Raw genomic sequence first — 21,682 nt, forward strand, 5'->3', positions numbered from 1 at the left:
TGTGAATCCTCTGTCACAATGGTCTCATCTCAGTTAACAAACAGCTCCAACTGTCATTCACAAATCACCATAATGAGTGATATGGAGAAAACTTAATATGGAGAATGTTAAATGGGAGTTCCCATTCTATTCATGCCGTCAGTGTGATAACACAGCTCTGAAAGCCACTTGGTAATTTAACACCAGGGAGACATGATTGACAACACAACAGTAAAACAAGTACAGCAGGTAAACTGAAAGATTCATTTATAACAGGCAAATCCATAATATAAAAAGGTGTTATTCTAAAACAATAGGGCAGATATTTTGAGATCATAGTGTTAATTACAGAAAACATGAACTGATGGCTAAATGAATGTTTGTGTGAAATACCCGGGACGCATTAAAAATCTTATAAACATCTAAAAAAATTTCATATAAAAGTAAGTGAACCCTTGATGAGTGCACTAGGTGTTCTTATACAGATCAATACAGATTTAGACATCAAGCATAAGAACAGAGGCAGCAGAGGCAGATTTAATTATATTTGATCTCATGCCTGAGCTGACGGGAAGAGCTTCACTTCACTGCATTCAGGCATTTTTATGTCATGGCATCACTAGACTGGGTGACTCCTCACTGGCTGCCTCGGATGGATTAGCCCATGGCGCAATAACAACAGCATGAACTGCGATAAAACCTGCCCTGCATTCCAGTCATCACAAATTCAAACAGATGAGACAGAGCTAAATGACAACTCAGTCCTCTCTGTCATCTGTTGCCTCTCAGGGCAAATAAATCAGATATCCTGTGACCTGTATCTGCCTCAAACATTAAACCAAACCACCAAGGTGGAGTTCTGCTTAAAACAAGAAAATCTGTTGCAAAGATGGTTTGACTAGTCAAAAGCGGCCACACATGATGTATAAACAAATATACTACAAAAAAAGTGTAACTGGTATGGAAAGCTTCAAAAAAGTTTTGCTGTGTACACTCTTAAAAATAAAGGTTCCAAATGGGTATTTTAGCATCAATGCCATAGAAGAACCATTTTCGGCTCCCCAAAGATCCTTTTAGTGATCAGTTGTTAAAAGAACCTTTTTCCCCCTTAGTTTGAAGAATAAAATATGAAGAACATTATTCCAATATATAGAACCTTTTTGTGGAATGGAAAGGTTCCATGAATGTTGAAGGTTCTTCATGGAATCATTGATACTAATAATAGGGATGCACCGAATCCAGATTTTTGGGGTTCGGCCGAATACCGAATCCACTGGTTAAGATTCGGCAGAATCCAAAACTGAATACCGAATCCTACTCCCATCCTCAGTCCATTATCACAGTAAACACATTAATGAAGTAAACAACGTCCACAGCAGTGTAGGGATGCAATTGACCGCTTAACCGTTAACTGAAAGTAAGAACTTTGACCGATTAATATCAGTTAAACGGTTTAAATGTTTTAAAAAAAAATTTGTTTGTTTGTTTTTTAATGCATGGTTAAGAAAAATATGCTGTAGCGTTATTTGTTCACTCACGGAGCGGGTCGACATATGCAACCACAAACCAGATATATCTCACAAAATGAAGCAATGGAAAAGCGTACTGTGTGGGACCATTTCGACAGAAAAATACAGCAGTAGTACAAGCTCCTGACTGGTGGAAAGCAAATGAACGGCGTGCCGCTCTAGCGAGGCATTATCTCTGTATTCCCGGGACATCAGTGCCATCTGAAGCCTTTCGTAGTGTGGTTTTGGTCAAGTTTACTTAAGTAAACTTTGTCGTTTATGTTCATCTCGCCGCTGTTTCCTGATGGTTTATAGAAAAATGACCCCGAGTGAAAACTCTGTCGTTTCAAAGAACAACACAATGGAGAGCGCAGGGGGCGCGCGCGCTGTCTTTGGAGAAGGATTGAGAGGGTGTTTTCTGCCGAGGGTTTAACTGTAGACAGGCTGCGCTCCAGACTAACCCATATCACTTAGACATGTTACTTAAAAAACAAACAAACAAACAAAAAACATACAAGGTGTGGATTGAGGTAGCCTAGGCCTTCTATTTTTATTTGACAAAAAAAAAGAAAAGATTCCGGTTCTTTAAAGCTTAAAACGGATTCAGTGTATTTTCGTTTTGTCATCTTAATTTGGTAATTATTTAAGTGAAAAATATTTAGTGTAGGCCTATTTATTTTATTCTTTTTATTTATATTTTATCTGATCTATATGCGGCTGTTTGCACGGTAAAATAAAATACATTTTGGCTGCTGTCTGTAGATTACTTCATGCACAACTCGTATTCTCTCGGATGTTTCATACGCAAATGTTTTAACAGCGTCTGTTGTTTAGGGTCCCTGCCACCACGAGACAAATCGGCATTGCAAATTGAACATGTAGCTCGACTTGAATCGCCTTCTTTTGACTTAAAGTAGCATACTGCCACGTTTTCTGTTCATGAGTTCCATTTTCACTTTGGCGGCGTCATTACGTTCGACCAGCGGAGCGCGCATAGAGCAAACCTAGGGTTCGGTTCGGCTCGGATATAAAAAGAAATATTATATTATAAATATTATAATACAAATTATAAAATTAAATATTTAAATCTCTTAAATATTTTCTAATTTCATTAATCATTTTTATTTAATTTCATTTACAGTTTTATTAGACATGGACCTTTATTTTCATCAAAAATACTTATTTCTGCTACTGTAGGCTCATTTAGTGGATGTAAGCAATTGATTTGGATAAGCACAAACTGGGTGCCTGTGGCCAGAATCGGCTCGAAGTCATGCATCTATGGAAGTGGAGCCGCACGCAAAGTTACAAAAAATTCTGTACACAACCGCCCGTACCATGATGACGTAATTTTTGCGGCGCACACCTTCACGCTCGTGCGCAGTGTTGCCACAGTTACTTTGAAAAAGTAATCTGACTACTGATTACTCCTTCAAAAAGTAACTAAGGGCGTTTTCACACCTACCTTGTTTGGTCCGGATTTTCGGACTTTTCAGTTTGGTCCGAATCAAAATTGCAGGTTTGAAACCTCCCCCGTCCCACGGTACGGACCAAACAGACGTAATTTGGTCCGACGAAAAGAGGTAGTCTCGGTCCGGATCAAACTGAACAAAGGTTCGGTTCGTTTCTAGTGTGAAAGCATTTTCTGTTTCAGTTCAGACTTTCAGACCATTTACAGGAAGTTCCTGTTTATGTTTAAATATTATAATGTTATTTTTAAATTCAATCGAGGCTACATTGATTATGAAAAGTGAAAATATGCGCAATATGTCAGAAGACAGAAATTCAGAAATAATTTTGAACAAAATTTTGTATGATTTTGCTTAGAAACAGAGGTGGACAAAGTACACAACTCTATTACTTGAGTAAAAGTAAAAGTACTATTGGTTAAATATTACTTCATTACAAGTGAAAGTTGTAAAGATAGATTTTTCCTTAAGTAAAAGTACAGGAGTACTTGCTTTTAAAAGTACTTAAGTATCAAAAGTAAAAGTAAACACATTATTTTATTATTGTTGCATTGTTGTATGAATGCACACTCTTCCATCATGGTGGTTTAAGCCAGTCATGCTCCATCTGACATGCTAGCATACCTCATTAAAATACTTGTTTAAAAGTTACAAAGCTCTTATCAAAGTCAAAATCATACTAGAAAAGAAAGGTTTCTACATTGTGTTTATTTGACAGGATTATGTAAAAAAAACATTTCTGAAAGGACTTCAGTTAACATTATTAGCCCAACTACGTTTTTGCATGCTAACTAACATCATCGTCGAACATTACCTATGCATTAGCGCTGTATCCACAAGGCTATGTAGCAACTTGGCGGGTAAATCTATAAAAATCATTTGACCAACCATACTTCATACCAGTGTTAATTTTGACAGCAAGATTTAGCTTTAGTCATAGACTTTTAACTATAACATTTTAGGCATCTGAATTGTTTTAGTTTTAGTCTAGTTTTAATTGACTTTAATAAGATTTTAGTAGTTTTCAATAGACCAAACTTCAGTACTTGTGGCCTGGTGTCTGAGAGGCAGCTTTCTGTGTGCACTTTCATGTCGTCGCACTTTTTCAGACTTATCCACGTCTGCTCTTCTGAATTTTAACTTTTAAGTATGGCCATGGTTGCGCGCACTGCATCTGGGTACTGCCGCCTTCTATTTTGCCATCAATTGATTGGTGTTCAAAAAATACATGGAAATCATTGAACTTCATGTGATCCTACAAGTGATTACTGATAGGCTGTCTGCAAAAAAAAAGGAAAAAAAAAAGAATCAAGTTTTAAAGAAGAAAACAAATCATCCACTGACTTTCAAAGCAGCTACGACTTTCTACTTTGAGGGCCTTGATAGAAATGTAGTGGAGTAAAAAGTACGATATTTGTCTTTCAAATGTAGTGAAGTAAAAGTCATAAGTTTCCAGAAAAAATACTACTCAAGGAAAGTACAGATACTCAAAAAGTGTACTTAAGTACAGTACTCAAGTAAATGTACTTAGTTACTGCCCACCTCTGCTTAGAAAGCATTTCTTTAATGGGAATTTCGTTTTTTATAAATTGTATCTTAATTTTAATCAACGTTTAATCAGATAATTGCCTGGATTTAATAAATAAGAAGCAAATAGTCTATAGCAGACAATATTCGCGGGAGCGATCACATGCTTTACACATGAACTGGAGCGGGTCTCCAAGAAACTCAGCAGGCTACTTGCCTCACAAACATGAGAAATATGTGTATATAAAGCTTGAAATGTCCACTTTTAAACGTTATGAATAAAAAATAGTCAAGCAATGCGCACTGTTCAATAGTGGCAACGATATGCGTCCGTTCATTCATTCTTGTCAAAGAATTTGACGTCAGACGCACGTCCGTTTACAAACCAATCAATGTCCAGATGCAGCCCACATAGATGATGACGAGTGGAAGCAAGTGCGTCATGTAAAGTTCTTTAGTCCGCTCACATAATTGCAATGTGAAACCAAACCAAAACTAACCGAATGTATAAAAAGTATCAAAACATGAACTTCGGTTCGGACCTTGGTGCGGACTTTCAGGTGTGAAAACGCCCTTAGTTACTTTACAGATTACTAGATTTTAAAAGTAACTAAGTTAGATTACAAGTTACTTTATTAGTTACATTCAACAGCTGCCGACAACACCCCTGCCGCCTCAACATAAAAACGACAACCATATTTGCCAATACTCACTTTATTTGAAGTGCATTTTTAACAGTAACGTTCAAAAATGTATCTCCTGACATTTTAAGTTGAAATTAAAAAATATTTCCTGAAAAAAAAAACATGTTTTAATAAAAAAATTTATAAAGACAGTCTTTCTTGACTTCACTTAACATAAATACTCTCCCCGAGACGCAAGAAGAAAGCAAAAATACATATTTTTACTAAGGAAAATGACAAAAATAGTAACTCACAGTGACTTGGATAAATTACTTTATTCTGATTACTGGTTTGGAAATAGTAACGCGTTAGATTACTCGTTACTGGAAAAAAGTAGTCAGATTAGAGTAACTGGCATCACTGCTCGTGCGGCAAGTATAAACCAAGCTTTAAAGCCCGGGTATACTTTCAAAATTACGTCATGCGGACGGTGTGTGGATGGGGATGGCTGAAGTATACTTGAGGAGTTATTAAACGTAATTTCGGGAGGAGTACGCCCATCTAATCTTCCAATTAATACCAAGGTATAAAACCAGCAGCTTACCTCTTCCCATTTTTATTTCCTGCAGCATCCCTCCTCCTCCCCTGCTCCTCCTTTTGTACAATTTTGCCTGTTATAGGGGGGCAATCGGAGCTTGGGTAGAATATCCTCTCCGAGCCCCTCTATAGCAGACAGCAAGCCAAATCTGTTTACCACTTTCACTAAGATTATATGGGCACAGAAACTCGTGAATGGGCTTTAGTAATACAAATGTCCATGATGGCTACATTCATAGTCACTGTTTGGGATTGACTGCAAGGTGTGAGTCTTGAAATGTTTAATTCATTCAGCAGATTAAAATTGATGTATCTGCTTGAATACATACATGTATGAATGAACAGCTGAAGTCACAACTGCATTTAGCAACAGTATCAAAAATGTTCATAACATTGGGAAGTTTTATCACATTTGACAGCGTATTATTAAAGGTCCCATGGCATGGATTTTTTATTTTATTTTATAATGTATTCTGAGGTGTACTTATATTATTAGTATGATTTTTACATCATAAAATGTCATAATTTAGAAATAAAAGGCATTTTTTCTATACTGATGTTTGCCCTGTGGCTGAATGCCCTGTTTCAAGGGGCGTGTCTGCTGTGAGACTTCAGTAAAAACGCCCACTGTTGTGATTGGCTGACATCTTTGCATTTGAAATGAGTGGAGAGGGCATTGTTTAACAAGGTCTACAAGCCGAGGCACAAGCCTGCTGCCAGGGAGACGGATGTCACTTCTCATCAGTTCTCTCAGCACGTCTCAGTTCAGTGAACTGTTGTAGTTACTAGCATATACTTCAGGTTATCAGTTTATTTCTAGTCGGAGGGACTGTCACTCATGTCAGAAAGTTAGTAACTTTAGTAAATGATGGATCAGCGCTGACTCGAGACGCGAACCGTTTAGAACGATTCAGTCCGATTTGGTGAACTGGTTCGGTTCACTAAAAAGAACCGGTTCAAATGAACGATTCGTTCGCGAACCGGACATCAATGGACCAGAGACGGAGAGATTGCTAACTATAGTGATATTGTACTGACTTATGAGAGCGCTGTCAGCACCAGTGATGCCAGTAACGCGTTACTTAGTAACGCGTTACTCTAATTTGACCACTTTTTCCAGTAACGAGTAATCTAACGCGTTACTATTTCCAAACCAGTAATCAGATTAAAGTAATTTATCCAAGTCACTGTGAGTTACTTTTTTTTGTCATTTTCCTTAGTAAAAATATATATTTTTGCTTTCTTGTTTAGTCTGAGCAGGGTTTTTCCTGCATAGAGAATTACGAGGCGGCCGCTCCGTCAAATTTCTTGCCGCCTCCGTCTGTCGACAAAACTCAAGACAGGCAGTCACTTGCTCAGATTAGGCATGTCGTGATAATTAAATAATCATCAGAAATATATATTGTCACATGATCCTTCAGCAACCATTATTAGTATATTATGATTTGCTAGTACAAAGTCATCTAAAGCCATTCCATAGCTGAATGTCTTTCCTCCGCTGTAGCTGTCAATCATTCTCCGTTCAGCATTCAAACTGCGCGTCGCGTTCGGTTCCAGTCAGCAGCTGCACGGGAAAGCTCACTCCATATGATATATTCCCGTTATAATACTTGATATGTTGATAAAATAATTTATCTTCCTGGAGTTTATCTAGCGGTTTCTGAAAGATGTTGTGCTCGCTACTCAGGTGACAACACAAGGACTATTAATTAGCATCACACGCACAATAACCAGAATTAAAAACTGTGAAGAAACAAATAATCAGTGAATGTTTGGACCCATATAGGCTACATAGTAGACTAGGATTTGTGGGCTCAACGCTCGTCTTCTCTTTATGCCGTGAACTTTTCAATGTGCACTCGCGCTGCACTGCACACTGACTCCATGTTGCTTTAAGCGCATCATTCTGCACCCGGGATGCGCATAAGCGCTTTGTTGCCGCTCTGTTTTGAAGCGTTTCATATATTTTCATAGTTTTGTGCACTTAAAGATTATTAAAAAATATATTGTTCTCACGGATCGATCATATATTTGTTGTCCCTTTACAAGGCTGCACATTACGTTTACAATAAAATATAAATCTTGTAATTTTATATTATTTGTGTAGGCCCATATAATTATTTACATTCATATATAAAAAATTAAATATAAATTGTTTTTCATAAATGTATTTAATAAGAACACAAAGTAATTTGTACCTTTTCATTAACATATTTAGGGTTTTATGTTTAGTGTTTTATGTTTAGTGTAGTGTAACATGTTTTATGTTTAGTGTTGGCAAAAATGGTTGTCATTTTTATGTTGAGGCTGCAGAGGTGTTGTCGGCAACTGATGAATGTAACTAATAAAGTAACTTGTAATCTAACTTAGTTACTTTTAAAATCAAGTAATCTGTAAAGTAACTTAGTTACTTTTAAAATCAAGTAATCTGTAAAGTAACTAAGTTACTTTTTCAAAGTAACTGTGGCAACACTGGTCAGCACGAGTTTATTTTGTTTGTATCTGAGAGTTCTGAATAAACACGAGTCCCAGTCAGGCCGAGCCTGCCTTCCTCCTTATTACCAACTTTGTAACACATGTAATGTACCATAACAGGAGATGAACGAGTTACGAGTAAGTGTTGATTATAGCATTATTTTTAGATATTTTCCTATCATATGAAAAAAGACACAACAGGGCAGTAATCGAATACAATTCAGTTTATTGTGGGGCTAGGCTGGCTAGCCCGGATACTCTCACGCTTACCCCCCTTCTGCTTAATCTCGCGCTGCGTTTGGTGCCTCCGCTGTGGGCCAGATGCAGTACTGGGGGTCGACGTTGGGGGATGTTGAAGGCCGACCGGCCAGTGCAGCCCGAGTTTCGGCGTGCGTGAGGTTTATCTCTAAAGATGTGATTCTCCCGATGTTGAGCAGAAACTCACGACTATATGCACATTTTAGAACAGATAGACGCGACGAGGACGTACAAAAACACTGACTCACAAGATAGAAAACACCGTTCTGTCGGGAGAGAGAGAAGCCGCAGCACGAATAATAAAGTTCTGTGTGAATTTGAATAATAAGCTACACATCAGAAATCACTGATCACAGATCAGAAGGAACTGAAAAAAGACTTCTGTTTTCATTTGTACATCCAAACACTGAGAAACTGCCAGCATTCACTCGTTCACAAGCCATGATCTCTCGATCTCTCTCACGCATGGGCGTGCCAAATTCTCTGGGCGGAGGAAAGGGAGGTAACCGTTCCTGTTATGAGGTCATAACAGGAGAATTCAAGATCAGCCCGTCTGGGCTGTCATTTTCTCAAAGGCAGAGAAAGACAGCCAGAACTCGGTTTACACCAATCAAAATTTCTAGCCATTTGGGGACAATATTTAGGCTAGGGGAACTCATATTAATGTTGAAAAACCTCATAAAATGAAAATTTCATGCCATGGGACCTTTAAATAAATCCAATAAAGTCCAATCGAGCCATGAGTTCATCCATCAGATATTTTAAACAACAAACAAGGACTTTAAATGCTTAACAAGTTTGAGCTGTGCACCTTGCAGCTTGCACCCACTGCATTGAATCTCCAGGGGATCTGCGGATGAACGCAAATTATTTCTCTCCTCATGTGTTTGCAATTTTCGCAATGATGCATTTAAAAGTTAAATGACCAAACGTATAATTACAAAAGTTCATAATGCTGTTGCAAATGAAATATAATGTGGATAACATTGATTAATTATCGGTATCTAACCTGATGAAAAGATATTTATTCACTCAAACACCTTTATCTAAACCTCTCTACTTAACGTCAGACTCACATCTGCCATGTTTCTAGTATTTTAACACTTTTTATTTGTAGTTCTAATCGAATCGTCATCCGACGCGCAATGGGTTGGCTCCACATTCTTTTTTCGTACATAACTAACAGATAGATACGTTTGTACAGATGAAACATTTAAGCTAATAAATGATTACAACAATATATTGTTTCTGTGTTTTTCATGCGATTTGGGGTATAATAAGAATAAAGGATATTTATAGGCCTATGAAAAATGTATATTAGGATCAAAGGGGCATGGCCAAGAAAGCCTGGGCCAAATGGGCAGAAGGTGCAATAAAGCAGCAGTATACTGTCTGTGTGGAGTTTAAGAGTTCATAAAAGGTTGGTACAGAGAAATATAATTAAACTTTGGATTTTGTTAGGCCATTATAGTGTTTGTCATCAGCCACAATCATATTCAGCACTCCCTTGAACATGGCTGAGAAAGACCAAGCACTCCAAAATGGCTCATGTAACTGTATTATGCAATGTTAAGTTCCATAAAATTGTTAAATGTAAATAATGATCCAAATGTATATTAAGTTAGGGCATTAATAAGCCCCAGTGTTATTTCTAACGCAACCTGTGATGCCAGACGGCTGCCACAACCCTGCACTCTGTCAGAGTCAGACTGGCGGGACCACGTAATGGGCGTGGCCAAATTATAGCGCCATGGGAGGGTGACCAATAGAAAAAGGTCTTTCATTCTGGTGCTTAAATAGCGCCCACTGAATTGCAACTCGCAAGCAAAAGTTTTATAGTTGTACAAAGAAAAAAAAATGTACTCGCAGAGCTAATAGTTTTGCTATCAATTACTTTATTTTTGTAATTAAAACAGCTTTTATTTGCAATAAATATAATATATAAATATATTAAAGATATAAAATAAAAATGCTAATATATTAATTATCATTTTTTTAATATAATTTTTGCTCTCAAACACAGTATGTTTGATTGAATAAAAAAGACACAAAACTAACTCCATATAGATAATTAGTAATGCTACAATTACATTTTCATTTTACTAATAATTTTGTATTTTTCAAAACTTGACCTTATTCTTGTAAAAGGCTTATTATGAGTTTATTTTCAAAATCTTTTTTTCCTTCTATTCATTTTAATGTAGCATTTAAAAAAAAAGGGAAACATTTATAAAATTAACAACAAAATTATGAATAAATATATAATAATATACTCATTAATTATATACAATTTAGGTAATCCAATACTGTACACAGACTGTATTCCATATCACCCCTTCTTGATTGTAAAACTTGTAAAAACAACAACCACAACATCATCGCACTGATATATAGTACATATGGACAAAAGCATGAAGTGAGCTCTGAATAGTCAGCTGTTGTGAGCTATTCAGTAATAATATATATTGTATTGCTGACAAGCTGCAAGGTCAGCAACACACCACAAAGCATTTACACATAGATTTTATTGAGAGCCTTTAGTGTAATGTGTAAGGAAGCCACAGTCACAACCCTTAGAAAAGCACATCTGCCATTGTTCATGGATTAAGAGAGTGTTTCTTGCTCAATTCTCAATTCTTTCACAGAAAAAAGCTGCTGCATTTTCTGTTTTGCATAACAAGCTCATACAAATTTCCAGCCAATCATACTCAAAGTACTTTCCAAACAAAAGTGGTTTTATATTGACTGTACATTTTATATTACAGCTGTGGTTTTTAATGTACAATCAATCAACTAACATACAACTTAAAGGGGGAAATCATCTGAAGAACATAATTATATCTTAAATATTCATTCATATTATTCTATTCTATTTGGAAGCTAATGCTTTGCTTTGTTTAAAAATGCTACCATTCTAAAGTTTGGGGCTGTTAAGATTTTTTTTAATGTTTTTTGAAAGAAACCTCTAATGCTCTCCAGGCTGCACGTATTTGATCAAAAATACAGTAAAAACTGTATTATTCTGAAATATGATTATATTTAAAATAACTGTTTTCTATTTTAGTATATTTTATATGTTTATTATATTTTATTTTATTTAGAAATATATTATCTTTATATTTTATTGTTTTATGAAAATAATCAAATTCATTGTTTGCTCACATAGAGCCTACAGAAGTGTAACAAGTTTTTAATTGTTGATGGAAAAACAAAATCAACTTGGACGTAAACCAAAGTTACAGTGAAAATACACCATATTACCAAAACAGAGCCTCACAAAACTACAAAAACAGTGCTGTGCACTTAAAATAGCTCTGCCCTGTCTTGGAAAGTCTTCAAAGGCTGCAAACTTCCTCATATTATGCAAGGCCATTAATGTTCCTCTATTTCCTCTATAAAATATCGGGGGCTGATGTCGGCTGAAGCACCTCGGTGGGAAAAACGTCTCCGATGATGTACCTCCCTCCTCAATAAAGCTAAAAATTCATTATGCTATGGTCGGCTAACATAATACCAGGATGCTGCCTTCCCCACTGTGGCAAGGTCATCCCCTCAGGGATGTTTTCACATAATCTGAGAGTAATTATAAAACAAACAGCAGAAGCCGTTGTTTCAGATAGCATCAGGGGCAAAAACACGCCACAGTGGCAGCAACACTTCAGAGAAATGGACGGTTCAAGCAGGAAACCTGAAAAAGCCTTATCACAATAGTATCTACACATTCTCAGCCTTTACCAAAACAATAAACCCTGCATTTCTATTGTTGGCAGGACTGCAGATGGGTGCTTAGACATTTATGATGCTTTGTTTCCAAACACAGGTGGCACACAATTATAATCAAGATGACTTTATCAACTGTTCCTATAAAATGAGAAAAAACAAACAAACTGAAAACCTTGTTTTTAATCATAAAAAAGTGAATACAATTTAACCTGGAATTCGGCTAAAATATCACTAGCAAGTCCTATAATTACCATAAGTGAGCATTATCATCTAAAGGCAACATGTGGTTTTGCAATGTGGGTGTGTGCTTCTGACATTCAGGATCTAAATAGCAGTACATAACAAGACTCACCTCTTTTTTGCATGAAACTGAAGAGATCGTCAAGAAACTCCTTCCTTTTCTCATCATCGTCCAGTTCGTATAGCTGCGAAATGATAAAGAAGATGCTTTGTTAGTATTGTGAGGATTTCGCTTTGAGTTATTAGTTATGAAGCTATTAAATGTGAAGCATGTACAAGACATCCCATCTATCGTTAAATACATTATATTAAGGCTGGATGCTAATACACCCACACCAGTGGGAAACCACATGCATTTTAAGGGCGCTTTTCAATTTATTGGCATACCCATTATGTTTTCTCATCCTGTCCCCTCTCTCTGAATGGACATGCTCAAAAGAGCCTTTTAAAAGCCATCTCGTGAAGGAGAAGACTGCAACCTGATGGAAATATGTTCCTCAACCTTCACTTTCAATAAGTCTTAGGCCACGTTAACAGACGAGCAGGTCGATACAGGAAGACAGAGGGATGACCTTTGGAAACAGCGGGGCACATGGAACAAGGCCCCGGAGATAATAACCGATCATTTAGGAGTGTATTAGCTGTCACCAATATTAAAGGACCAATGCAATCAATGCCTCGAAAGAAGGTACAGTGGGCTTAAAGTGTGAATACGACACAACAGGCTTTTACCCATATGTGACATTTCCAAGGCATGCGGCACCAATAAAACATGCTCTGTTTGAAATACGACAAGCAAACAAAGAAAATCTCTAAAATGCAGGCCTGTCAAGTCACCTGCACCTGATGTCAAAATCTTTAGGCTTCATAATTTCAAGATGTACGGCAAGAAAGGTGACATCGGAATTTAAACAAATCTACCCTTGCTAAGTAAGTGGTTGTCCATATGTGCCGGTTTAATCAGTTTGTGCAGATCAACTGTGTGGCAAGTTGTTGAGCGACAGAATGTGCAACATGAGAATCCGGCTTCTCTTAAAGTATGCAGATTTGAAATGCAGATGTTGCGCAAGTAAGACAAGAATACATATACATTCTAAATCCCAAATTGGTTTGAACTATTTTGAAACATTTTAAAATAGCATGTCTCATTTTTAAACAATGCCAGGTGTTTTTTCCCCCCACATATTAAATACATTGCTCACTTCAATCTGCCCACTTCACCTGTGGTGCCAGGAGCTATAACAGTAAATTAGAGATTCATTAAGATTGAAGTGATGCAATTGTGACACTGTCAGTAGCAGAGGTCATCACTAACCAGTAAAGGGGTAATTAAGTCAAAAGCGTAATGACGTCTACAACATTGCATTAAATATTAACAGATGGAAAATACATTAGAGCTCTGCTTCACCTTTGAGTGGTCCATTACGGTCATATTAGGTCTATTCCCAGCATCATGACTGCAGGAATGCAGAGCACTGATGCATGTAGTCTCGCAAGACTCACATAAATCTAAATCTTGGTGTGACTGAAATTATTTATATGAATTTGAATCACTGATTATATGGCATAATCTATTTGGTTTAATTTACACAGTGGTGTCCAAAAGCCTGTGACTACACTGCTAAGCTGTGATTCAGAATCTAATTTATACCTGGAAATGAAGAGAAAGATTTAGAATTTAGTTTATGACGTAAATTGTAAAATCACAAATTAAAGATTCTCTACGATCTCTAGGTCACTATTTAAATAACATATATTCTCAAATCATGCCGAAGAATATGATAATAATAAGGTTTTATAAAGACATGTGGAGTTCAGCTCCACATGTCCGAAAAATTCAATTACCAATTACATTTATTGTGCTAATGACAACAAGCTGTGTATTAAATTTGAAAAATGCTAAATATAACTGATTCGCTAGTGTAAAACACAACACGTTTAGTACTTTTTTAGTATTTTAATTTATGCTGTTCTTTTCAACAAAAAAAAAAAGAAGTCTCAATTAAACCAACTGTTGATTTAAAGCTCACTATGTGCACACAAATCACGTCTATGTCATTCATAAGCCAGTCTGTCGTTCCTTTCTGATCTTCTCGAATGACACAAGCAGCTTATAGTGTCAAACCCCCAAGGCTGCTGCAACACTCTGCGATCACACCCTGACTCAACCTTCATCAAGTACCGGTTCAACATGTATGGACAAAAAAAAAAAATGTTTGAGTAATTAATGAATAACAAACAAAATATGCCGTTGACCTACTTGCATGATTCATAATAAAATTTATTTGTAGAACTTCAAAAGCTGGAAATACAAAAGTAAATAATCTTGATCTCAGTATATCACTGTATTTTAAGTGTTCATGCTGAAAGAAGTACCTCACTGGGATTTCAGTAGAGGGAGCTCTTCACAACACAATAAATTATCACACACAATTGAAATGTTCCGCTTCTATCAAGACATTTTTACCAGGGCTTTCAGGACAAAACCAGACCTGCCCTGACTGACATTGAGGGGTCCAACAAATCAAGGACACTGACTCCCAGATTGGGAGTAGAAAAAACACACACTTTTTTGTGTTTATACAATTAATGTCCAAGAGAGACATGTTTCACAATCCTCAAATCAGGTATGTGGGCTGGTGACAAGATGACATTCTTTGTGACTGAAAACACACACACTGCTCATTTTTGACAAAAGCAATGAAGGGGGAGCTGGGATATGACTTTGAACCCAGTTAAAATGGAGCTTCAGGCAGTCTAGAGCTGCTACATGTCATACTTAAACCTGGAGGCTCAGCAGAGGGACTGACTGTTGACCTAAAAGTTTGGAAATGCTTTTACTTCTATACCGCGTGACCTCTGTGACCCTGCAAATAATACACACCCGGTGTTATACTCATGGGCATGCTCATTCAAAAGTATGCCTAACAGCACAGATGTAAGGCAAAAATAAAGGCAAAGGAAAATAACCTGAGGTGTAACTTAAAGTGTAAATATTAGTGACCTTTTGAGCATATTTTTAATGATCTTTCCAAAAAGTGATTTCCCAAAAGTAACCCAATTCTGATTGTCAATTGTGGCATTCTGCTTTCAAATATTTTTGTATAATGGCTCCTATTGTCTACAAGTCAAATATTACAATTTCTACCAGATAAAATATTTTAAAAGCTTGGCATAACTAGAGAAATGCATAAAATGTATAACAGTGCCTAAATAGTTACAAGATTTTATCAATTTACGACTTTACCAGTTCTAGAAATTACACTTTTATTATTCTTGTTGATGGAGGGAATTACAATAAGAAATATCTTGATTTTGAGTTGTTTTAGCTTACTTCAACGCTAGCTTCCTCTTTATTCTTAATTTTAAGTAATCTCGTGGCTAAACTGTATAATTTACTGTCGTCCCTAGCAAACATCTTCCTAGACTGGGCTAGTTTAATGGCTCTCAAAGCATCTGCAGTCTCTTTATTTACACTAAAATACTAATTCAAATCCATATTTCAAGTCCATTTATTCATCAATTTGGTAAACAGCGGTGTAAAAAATTTGATAATGTACGGTATAATGGTCATTATTGCAAAATAAACTCCTTCAAGATGATCTGATCACCCTGTGATGGTATATTCAGCGATAATGACCTACATTATGTTGTACACATTATGCCTAATGTAAAGTTAAAACAAGTAAAAGTACAGAATTTGTTTCTTCAGAAAATATGAGTGCTGTATATATATTTTTTTTTATTAATGACAGGTATTGATTAAGAAAAAGTTAGTGGAATAAATATTTTGAGGCAACAATCACCATCTGTGCTAACAAACCACTAATTAACAAGCATCAATACTAGGAAAAAAAATCCCATGACAACAGAATCGATCCAAAGAAGCTCCCTCATTCTGTGTGAACACGTGTGTGTGTGTGTGTGTGTGTGTGTGTGTGTGCAGTGGGTGCCGGAGCTCCTGGGAAACTGCTGGGCTTAATGTGGCTCTGTGTGTTTGAATGTGAGTGTGAGTGTGTGAGAAGCACAGGCGCAAGGGAGCAGGAGTTAATTAGAGAACAACTCGACTGGTCACGCTGGCACTGGTCCAAACTGGCTGACTGCCAGTACTGCTTTCATTCAACACACACACACACACACACACACACACACACACACACACACACACACACACACACACACACACACACACACACACACACACACACACACACACACACACACACACACACACACACACACACACACACACACACACACACACACACACACACACACACACACACACACACACACACACACACACACACACACAGTTCTGCAGCGAGCTCAGCTGACATAATGAGATGTGTAAGCTAATATGAAGAGCTGATCTTTGTCTTTCCTTGATGGAGTTCCTCCTAATGGGATTTGCCTGGGTACTTGAGCTGACGGACTGGATTAAGTGGCAGTGAGTTGAGCATGTACTGGCAGAGCTAAGTGTTATTTTACAGGGCCAGTGCAGGATGCCCCTTTAACTCCCATGTGGGAGGTGTGAGAAAGGCCCTTCTGTGATGAGCGTGGACCTTTGCCCGGACTAAATCAGATTGTCATGGTGTAATGGTGTATGAAACTGCTGTGTGAATTCAAAAATCTGTCGCACCTGAAATTAAAAGGTATATATAGTCATCACATATCTATTATATATTTTACAAGGTTGTATTACAGGCTAAAACAAAACAAAAATAAACGACTAAATTAAGCATCATGACAATACTTCAGCTAATTTTCAAAAGTGTAGCTTTTCAAGTAACAAGCTACATTTTCAATGAGTGCAAGAGCTATATCACTTTTGTTTGGAACAGTGGTTATTTTTTTGGGCCAGAGCCCCCCATTCATTTTCTAGGTCACTTAGCGCACCCCAATGAATAAAAAGAATATTGAATAAATCTAACTTGAACATTAATGTAGATTATTATTCTATTATTATAAATATAATAAACTATTATTAAACTATTAACATTTATTATAATAATTATAATAAAAATAATAGGTAATAATTATAATAACAAAGACAACAATTATTATTATATCATTAAAAAGCATGTCATTGAATGCCAAAAAATATAATTAATTTGAAGTGTTTACATTATTTTACATATACAAATAGTGCAAACATTAGCAATAATGACAATCATTTTATAATAAATGCTGCTCTTAATCACTATGTTCATGACAAAGTTGCATAAAATTATGGAGTTTTTAGGTAGTATTTAATTGATCTGTTCAAATGCTTTTTTACTGCTTGATAAATATAAGCAACCAGGCACAACGGTTCATGTGCTTGTCGACTTATAATTAGGACTCGAAATAGATAAATATTAAGTCTGCTCTTTAAAACAAAGGAAAATGTGTAGTGTGCGCATGTCAAAAAATCAATTCTGTTTGGAAGCTTGTGATGTATAAACGCGCACATCAACCTGATCACTTTATTTAGCATCCATGTAAACACTACGTTCAGATTCAACGAAAAGGTGTCCATGTAAACGTAGCTACAGTTTCTGTGAGACAAATTCTGCTCTGATTTGCATAAAATTAACAGTATTTATATAAAACATTTTCTTCCCCACTCATTTGCTTCTTAACTATATTGAAATATTTCACTAAAATATGAATTCTGTGTAATGCAGTATGGACAAATCTATTTACCGCTTCTTTCATAAAGATGGTGACGTGCCACGGGGGAGAATGTGGGGATGGTCCATCAACTGTCCTTCACCATTTTGTTTTACTGTGTGTTTGAGGACTAACACATTGTCCATGAGATCGCAAAATACGCCTGAAGCTGCTCTGTCTAACCTCAAGTTCCACAGAGATTATCATATGTAAAAAGGCACCTGAATAAGACCCTTTTTCAGTCTTTGTATCTGTTATGTCCTCACATCTGCTTCTGACAATTTTACCTTTGCCATTAATGAAATTCACTGTGCTAGCCACAGATTGACCTCATGTAGGGATAAGAGAAAAAAGGAGAATATGGGCTGTCTGACAGAATTTAAGACACTTTAATGGCAAATCCCCATAGCACAATTAAGGGATTAGGCTGAAAACTGCACACCACTCACATTTCGCTCTTTAATTACAAGTGAAAAACACAGCAAATCTTCATAGTCACTCTAGCAGAGCCCCATGAATTATACATCACCTGACCAGGACATTTTCTGCATGTATGTTTTCCATCAATAATTTAATGTAAAAGCATGTAGACATCCTTCAAAGATTTGTATTTCCTTGTGGCAGTACGTTGGTCCCAGATTACAGGCAGTGGCTTCATTTCTATTTTCAAACCTGACCTTTGAGAGGATGTATAGAGAATATAACGGCCTGAACCAGCAGGCGCTACATAATGGATTTATCAGCTTACACGTACAGTATCATACAGGGGTGATTGTTGCCTTTTTCTTAAAACTATTAAAAGTGATAGAGCCATAAACTCTATAGTGATGACCAAGGAGCAACTGATAAAGCTTTATTATACAGAATAAAATCTCAATGTACCCAAACTGTACATTGTATTCTTGATTACTTATTAACTATATAAAGTAATAAAAATGCTTGGAAATATCACAATCAAACTTTTACAGGTCTTTTGTGGTGTTTCTCTCTGTCTGATGTTGCGAACAAGTGAAATAGAAATGTGTATGTTTCGATATGCTGTTATGAGGGGCATAGGTAACGTCCCCTACAGGAGCCCGTCTTGGACCGACTTCTAAGGTCCAAGAGACATTGCGAACCTGTTCCATCTCTTCCATCTCAGATAGTGGTAACTTGAATTTAGAGAATCAGGCAGATATATCTTTTTAATTCACTGTAAATTGTATATTTCTATTTCTTATGCATCTGTTGATTACTATTTTTGGTTAGGGCTGTCTGACTGGAAGAGTTTGGAAAAGGAGAGCAGAGTGCTTTGCTTCATTCCGCTTGTGAAGAGTGAGGCATAATTATACTAAGTTGATGGTATAAGAAGTCGCTGATAGCGTCGTTACGTGCTAAAGGCATAGGTAAAACTGTTGCAGACGGAAGAAAGAAGCGGACTCAAGAAAGGGCTGGCCCTGCGGGGCATAGGTAACGTCCCCTACAGGAGCCCGTCTTGGACCGACTTGTAAGGTCCAGGACACATTGCAAACCTGCTCCGTCTCTTCCATCTCAGATAGGGGTAACCCTGATTTAGAGAATCAGGCAGTTAGGGATCTATTTATCATCCTTTTATTTTTTATTTTATTTTTTTATTCTCTTTACAACTGTTTTAATTATCCTTGTTTGTATTTTTATTTCTTATGCATATGTTAACACTATTTTAATTCATTTTCTATGTAAAGCACTTTGAATTACCATTGTGTATGAAATGTGCTATATAAATAAACTTGCCTTGCCTTGCCTATGAGTATACTAGTCTCAGCCGCAGACAGTCCGTTCAATGAGTGTCTAATGAATAACACACAAAATTTAAAAGCTTGCATGATCTGGCAAACTATAATCTGATTGACTGGCTTTATGCACACAGGTATTTTATCAGTCCTTCTGGAAACCAAGACGCATTTACAAGGTACTGGACTGATCAAATAAGTGCATCTGAGGAAGAACTAATCACTGGATTTGCCAAGGTTTATCAGATTGACAACATCTAGAAATTCTGATGACAGTTTTACACAAAGTTTACACAAAATATATTTTCATTTGTTTATACTACAATCACATGAAAGTATTTATCAACTTGTCAATTCTATTTATCTGTCGCTTGTGCATAGGCATGTGACGGTATACAAATGTCTTTTCACAATAATTGCTAAAGGTTTTAAATCACAGTATACGTAGCCTGTTAGGGGTAACTGTGTTATTTCTGCCTTTCTGTAAGTGCAATCATGCTTCTCATCCTTGCTGGGATTGTTTACATCAGAGTGCACATGCCTCTTTTTAACAACAGTGTTGTTAAATTTAACCGGTTACTGGAAAAGTAACGTTCTACAAACAAACTATTAGTGAATTTTGACAGAGCAAACTTAACGCGCAAGTGTTACAATGCCTTATCCTGATATAGCTTTAACTCAATATCAGTAGTAGTACACTCTAAAAAAAAAAGGTTCTATATTGCACCAAAAATGGTTCTTGGCTCGTAATCATAGGGGAACCTTTTTTAGTGCTATATAGCACCAACTTTGGTGCTTCAGTGGTTCTTCAGCGGTTCTTCAGAGGTTCTTCAGCGGTTCTTCAGAGGTTCTTCACCGTTTTTTTGACTAAGGTGCTATATAGCACCTCTGAAGAACCGCTGAAGAACCACTGAAGCACCAAAATTGGTGCTATATAGCACTAAAAAAGGTTCCCCTATGATTACGAGCCTTTTTTTTTTTGAGTGTATCAGTAGCCTACCTTAACTCTTTCCCCACCAACGTTTTTAAAAAATGTTGCCAGCCACCGCCAGGGTTTTTGATCATCTTCACAAAATTTTAATGGCTCATAGAATATGTCGTTGTATGAATATCTGAGCATGCAATATATCAAAAGACCCACAGACCCTCTTCTTTTAAACAAAAAACCCTGTTTTATTCTAGCTTCATGCATTCCTTTTTTATCATATGATGATCATGGTATTTTACATACATCTTACATACAATCGCATGTTTTTTTGCATCTTCCTCGCTTGTGTTTTGATCAGGAGATTCAGTAGCCTGGTCCTACCAGACTCTCGTACATTTCCTTTGTACAGAGAGTCTGGCCACCCTCCATTGACAAGCGTTAACTTCCTTGAAGGCGGGTACTCTGTTGAAGTTTAAAACTATTGGATCTGCCCAGAGCCACTCTGGATCTGCCATAACCAATCGCTAACGTTTGATCGTGGAAACGTCGGAAACGTTGACGTATGTCATCTCAAACTAGCACACGACATTAATGTCATCGTTCTCAGCCACTCCCTCTGTTCGCTGATTGGACCGGTTAAAATTTGACCGGAGAACACACCGCAATCCCAGACGGAGTACTGAAGGAAAATGAAAATTGAGCGGAAGTACTTAGGAGGACAGAGCCAGGCTAGAGATTCAGAGTAGAGTACTCATTCAGAAGATGCGTAATAGCGTAATCATATAATCAATCAACTGGCAATCATATTTGTTTCAAAAACAGACCAGGTAGCACTTATTTTACATATAGCACTTTTGTAAATTATATTAATATGACATAGTGGTCAACTGAATATAGCGCAGCATATTTTAAAATTAAGGCTATAAAGTTTGTCGTGTTTCCAGTGAAG

The 21,682-nt window shown here is 36.8% G+C and overlaps 1 protein-coding gene across 2 annotated transcripts in view; it reads right to left on the minus strand.

Moving 5' to 3' along the window:
• Positions 1-21,682, minus strand: part of arid3c (AT rich interactive domain 3C (BRIGHT-like)) — a 97,403-nt gene that overhangs the window by 25,797 nt on the left and 49,924 nt on the right. For both annotated transcript variants that reach the window (XM_079814084.1, XM_079814085.1), the window contains one exon: positions 12,512-12,584. In XM_079814084.1, the coding sequence (XP_079670210.1) occupies positions 12,512-12,584 (73 nt within the window). The remainder of the gene's footprint in view (positions 1-12,511; positions 12,585-21,682) is intronic.

Source organism: Gobio gobio (assembly GCF_949357685.1).
Source record: "Gobio gobio genome assembly, chromosome: 4".
Lineage (NCBI taxonomy): Eukaryota > Metazoa > Chordata > Actinopteri > Cypriniformes > Gobionidae > Gobio > Gobio gobio.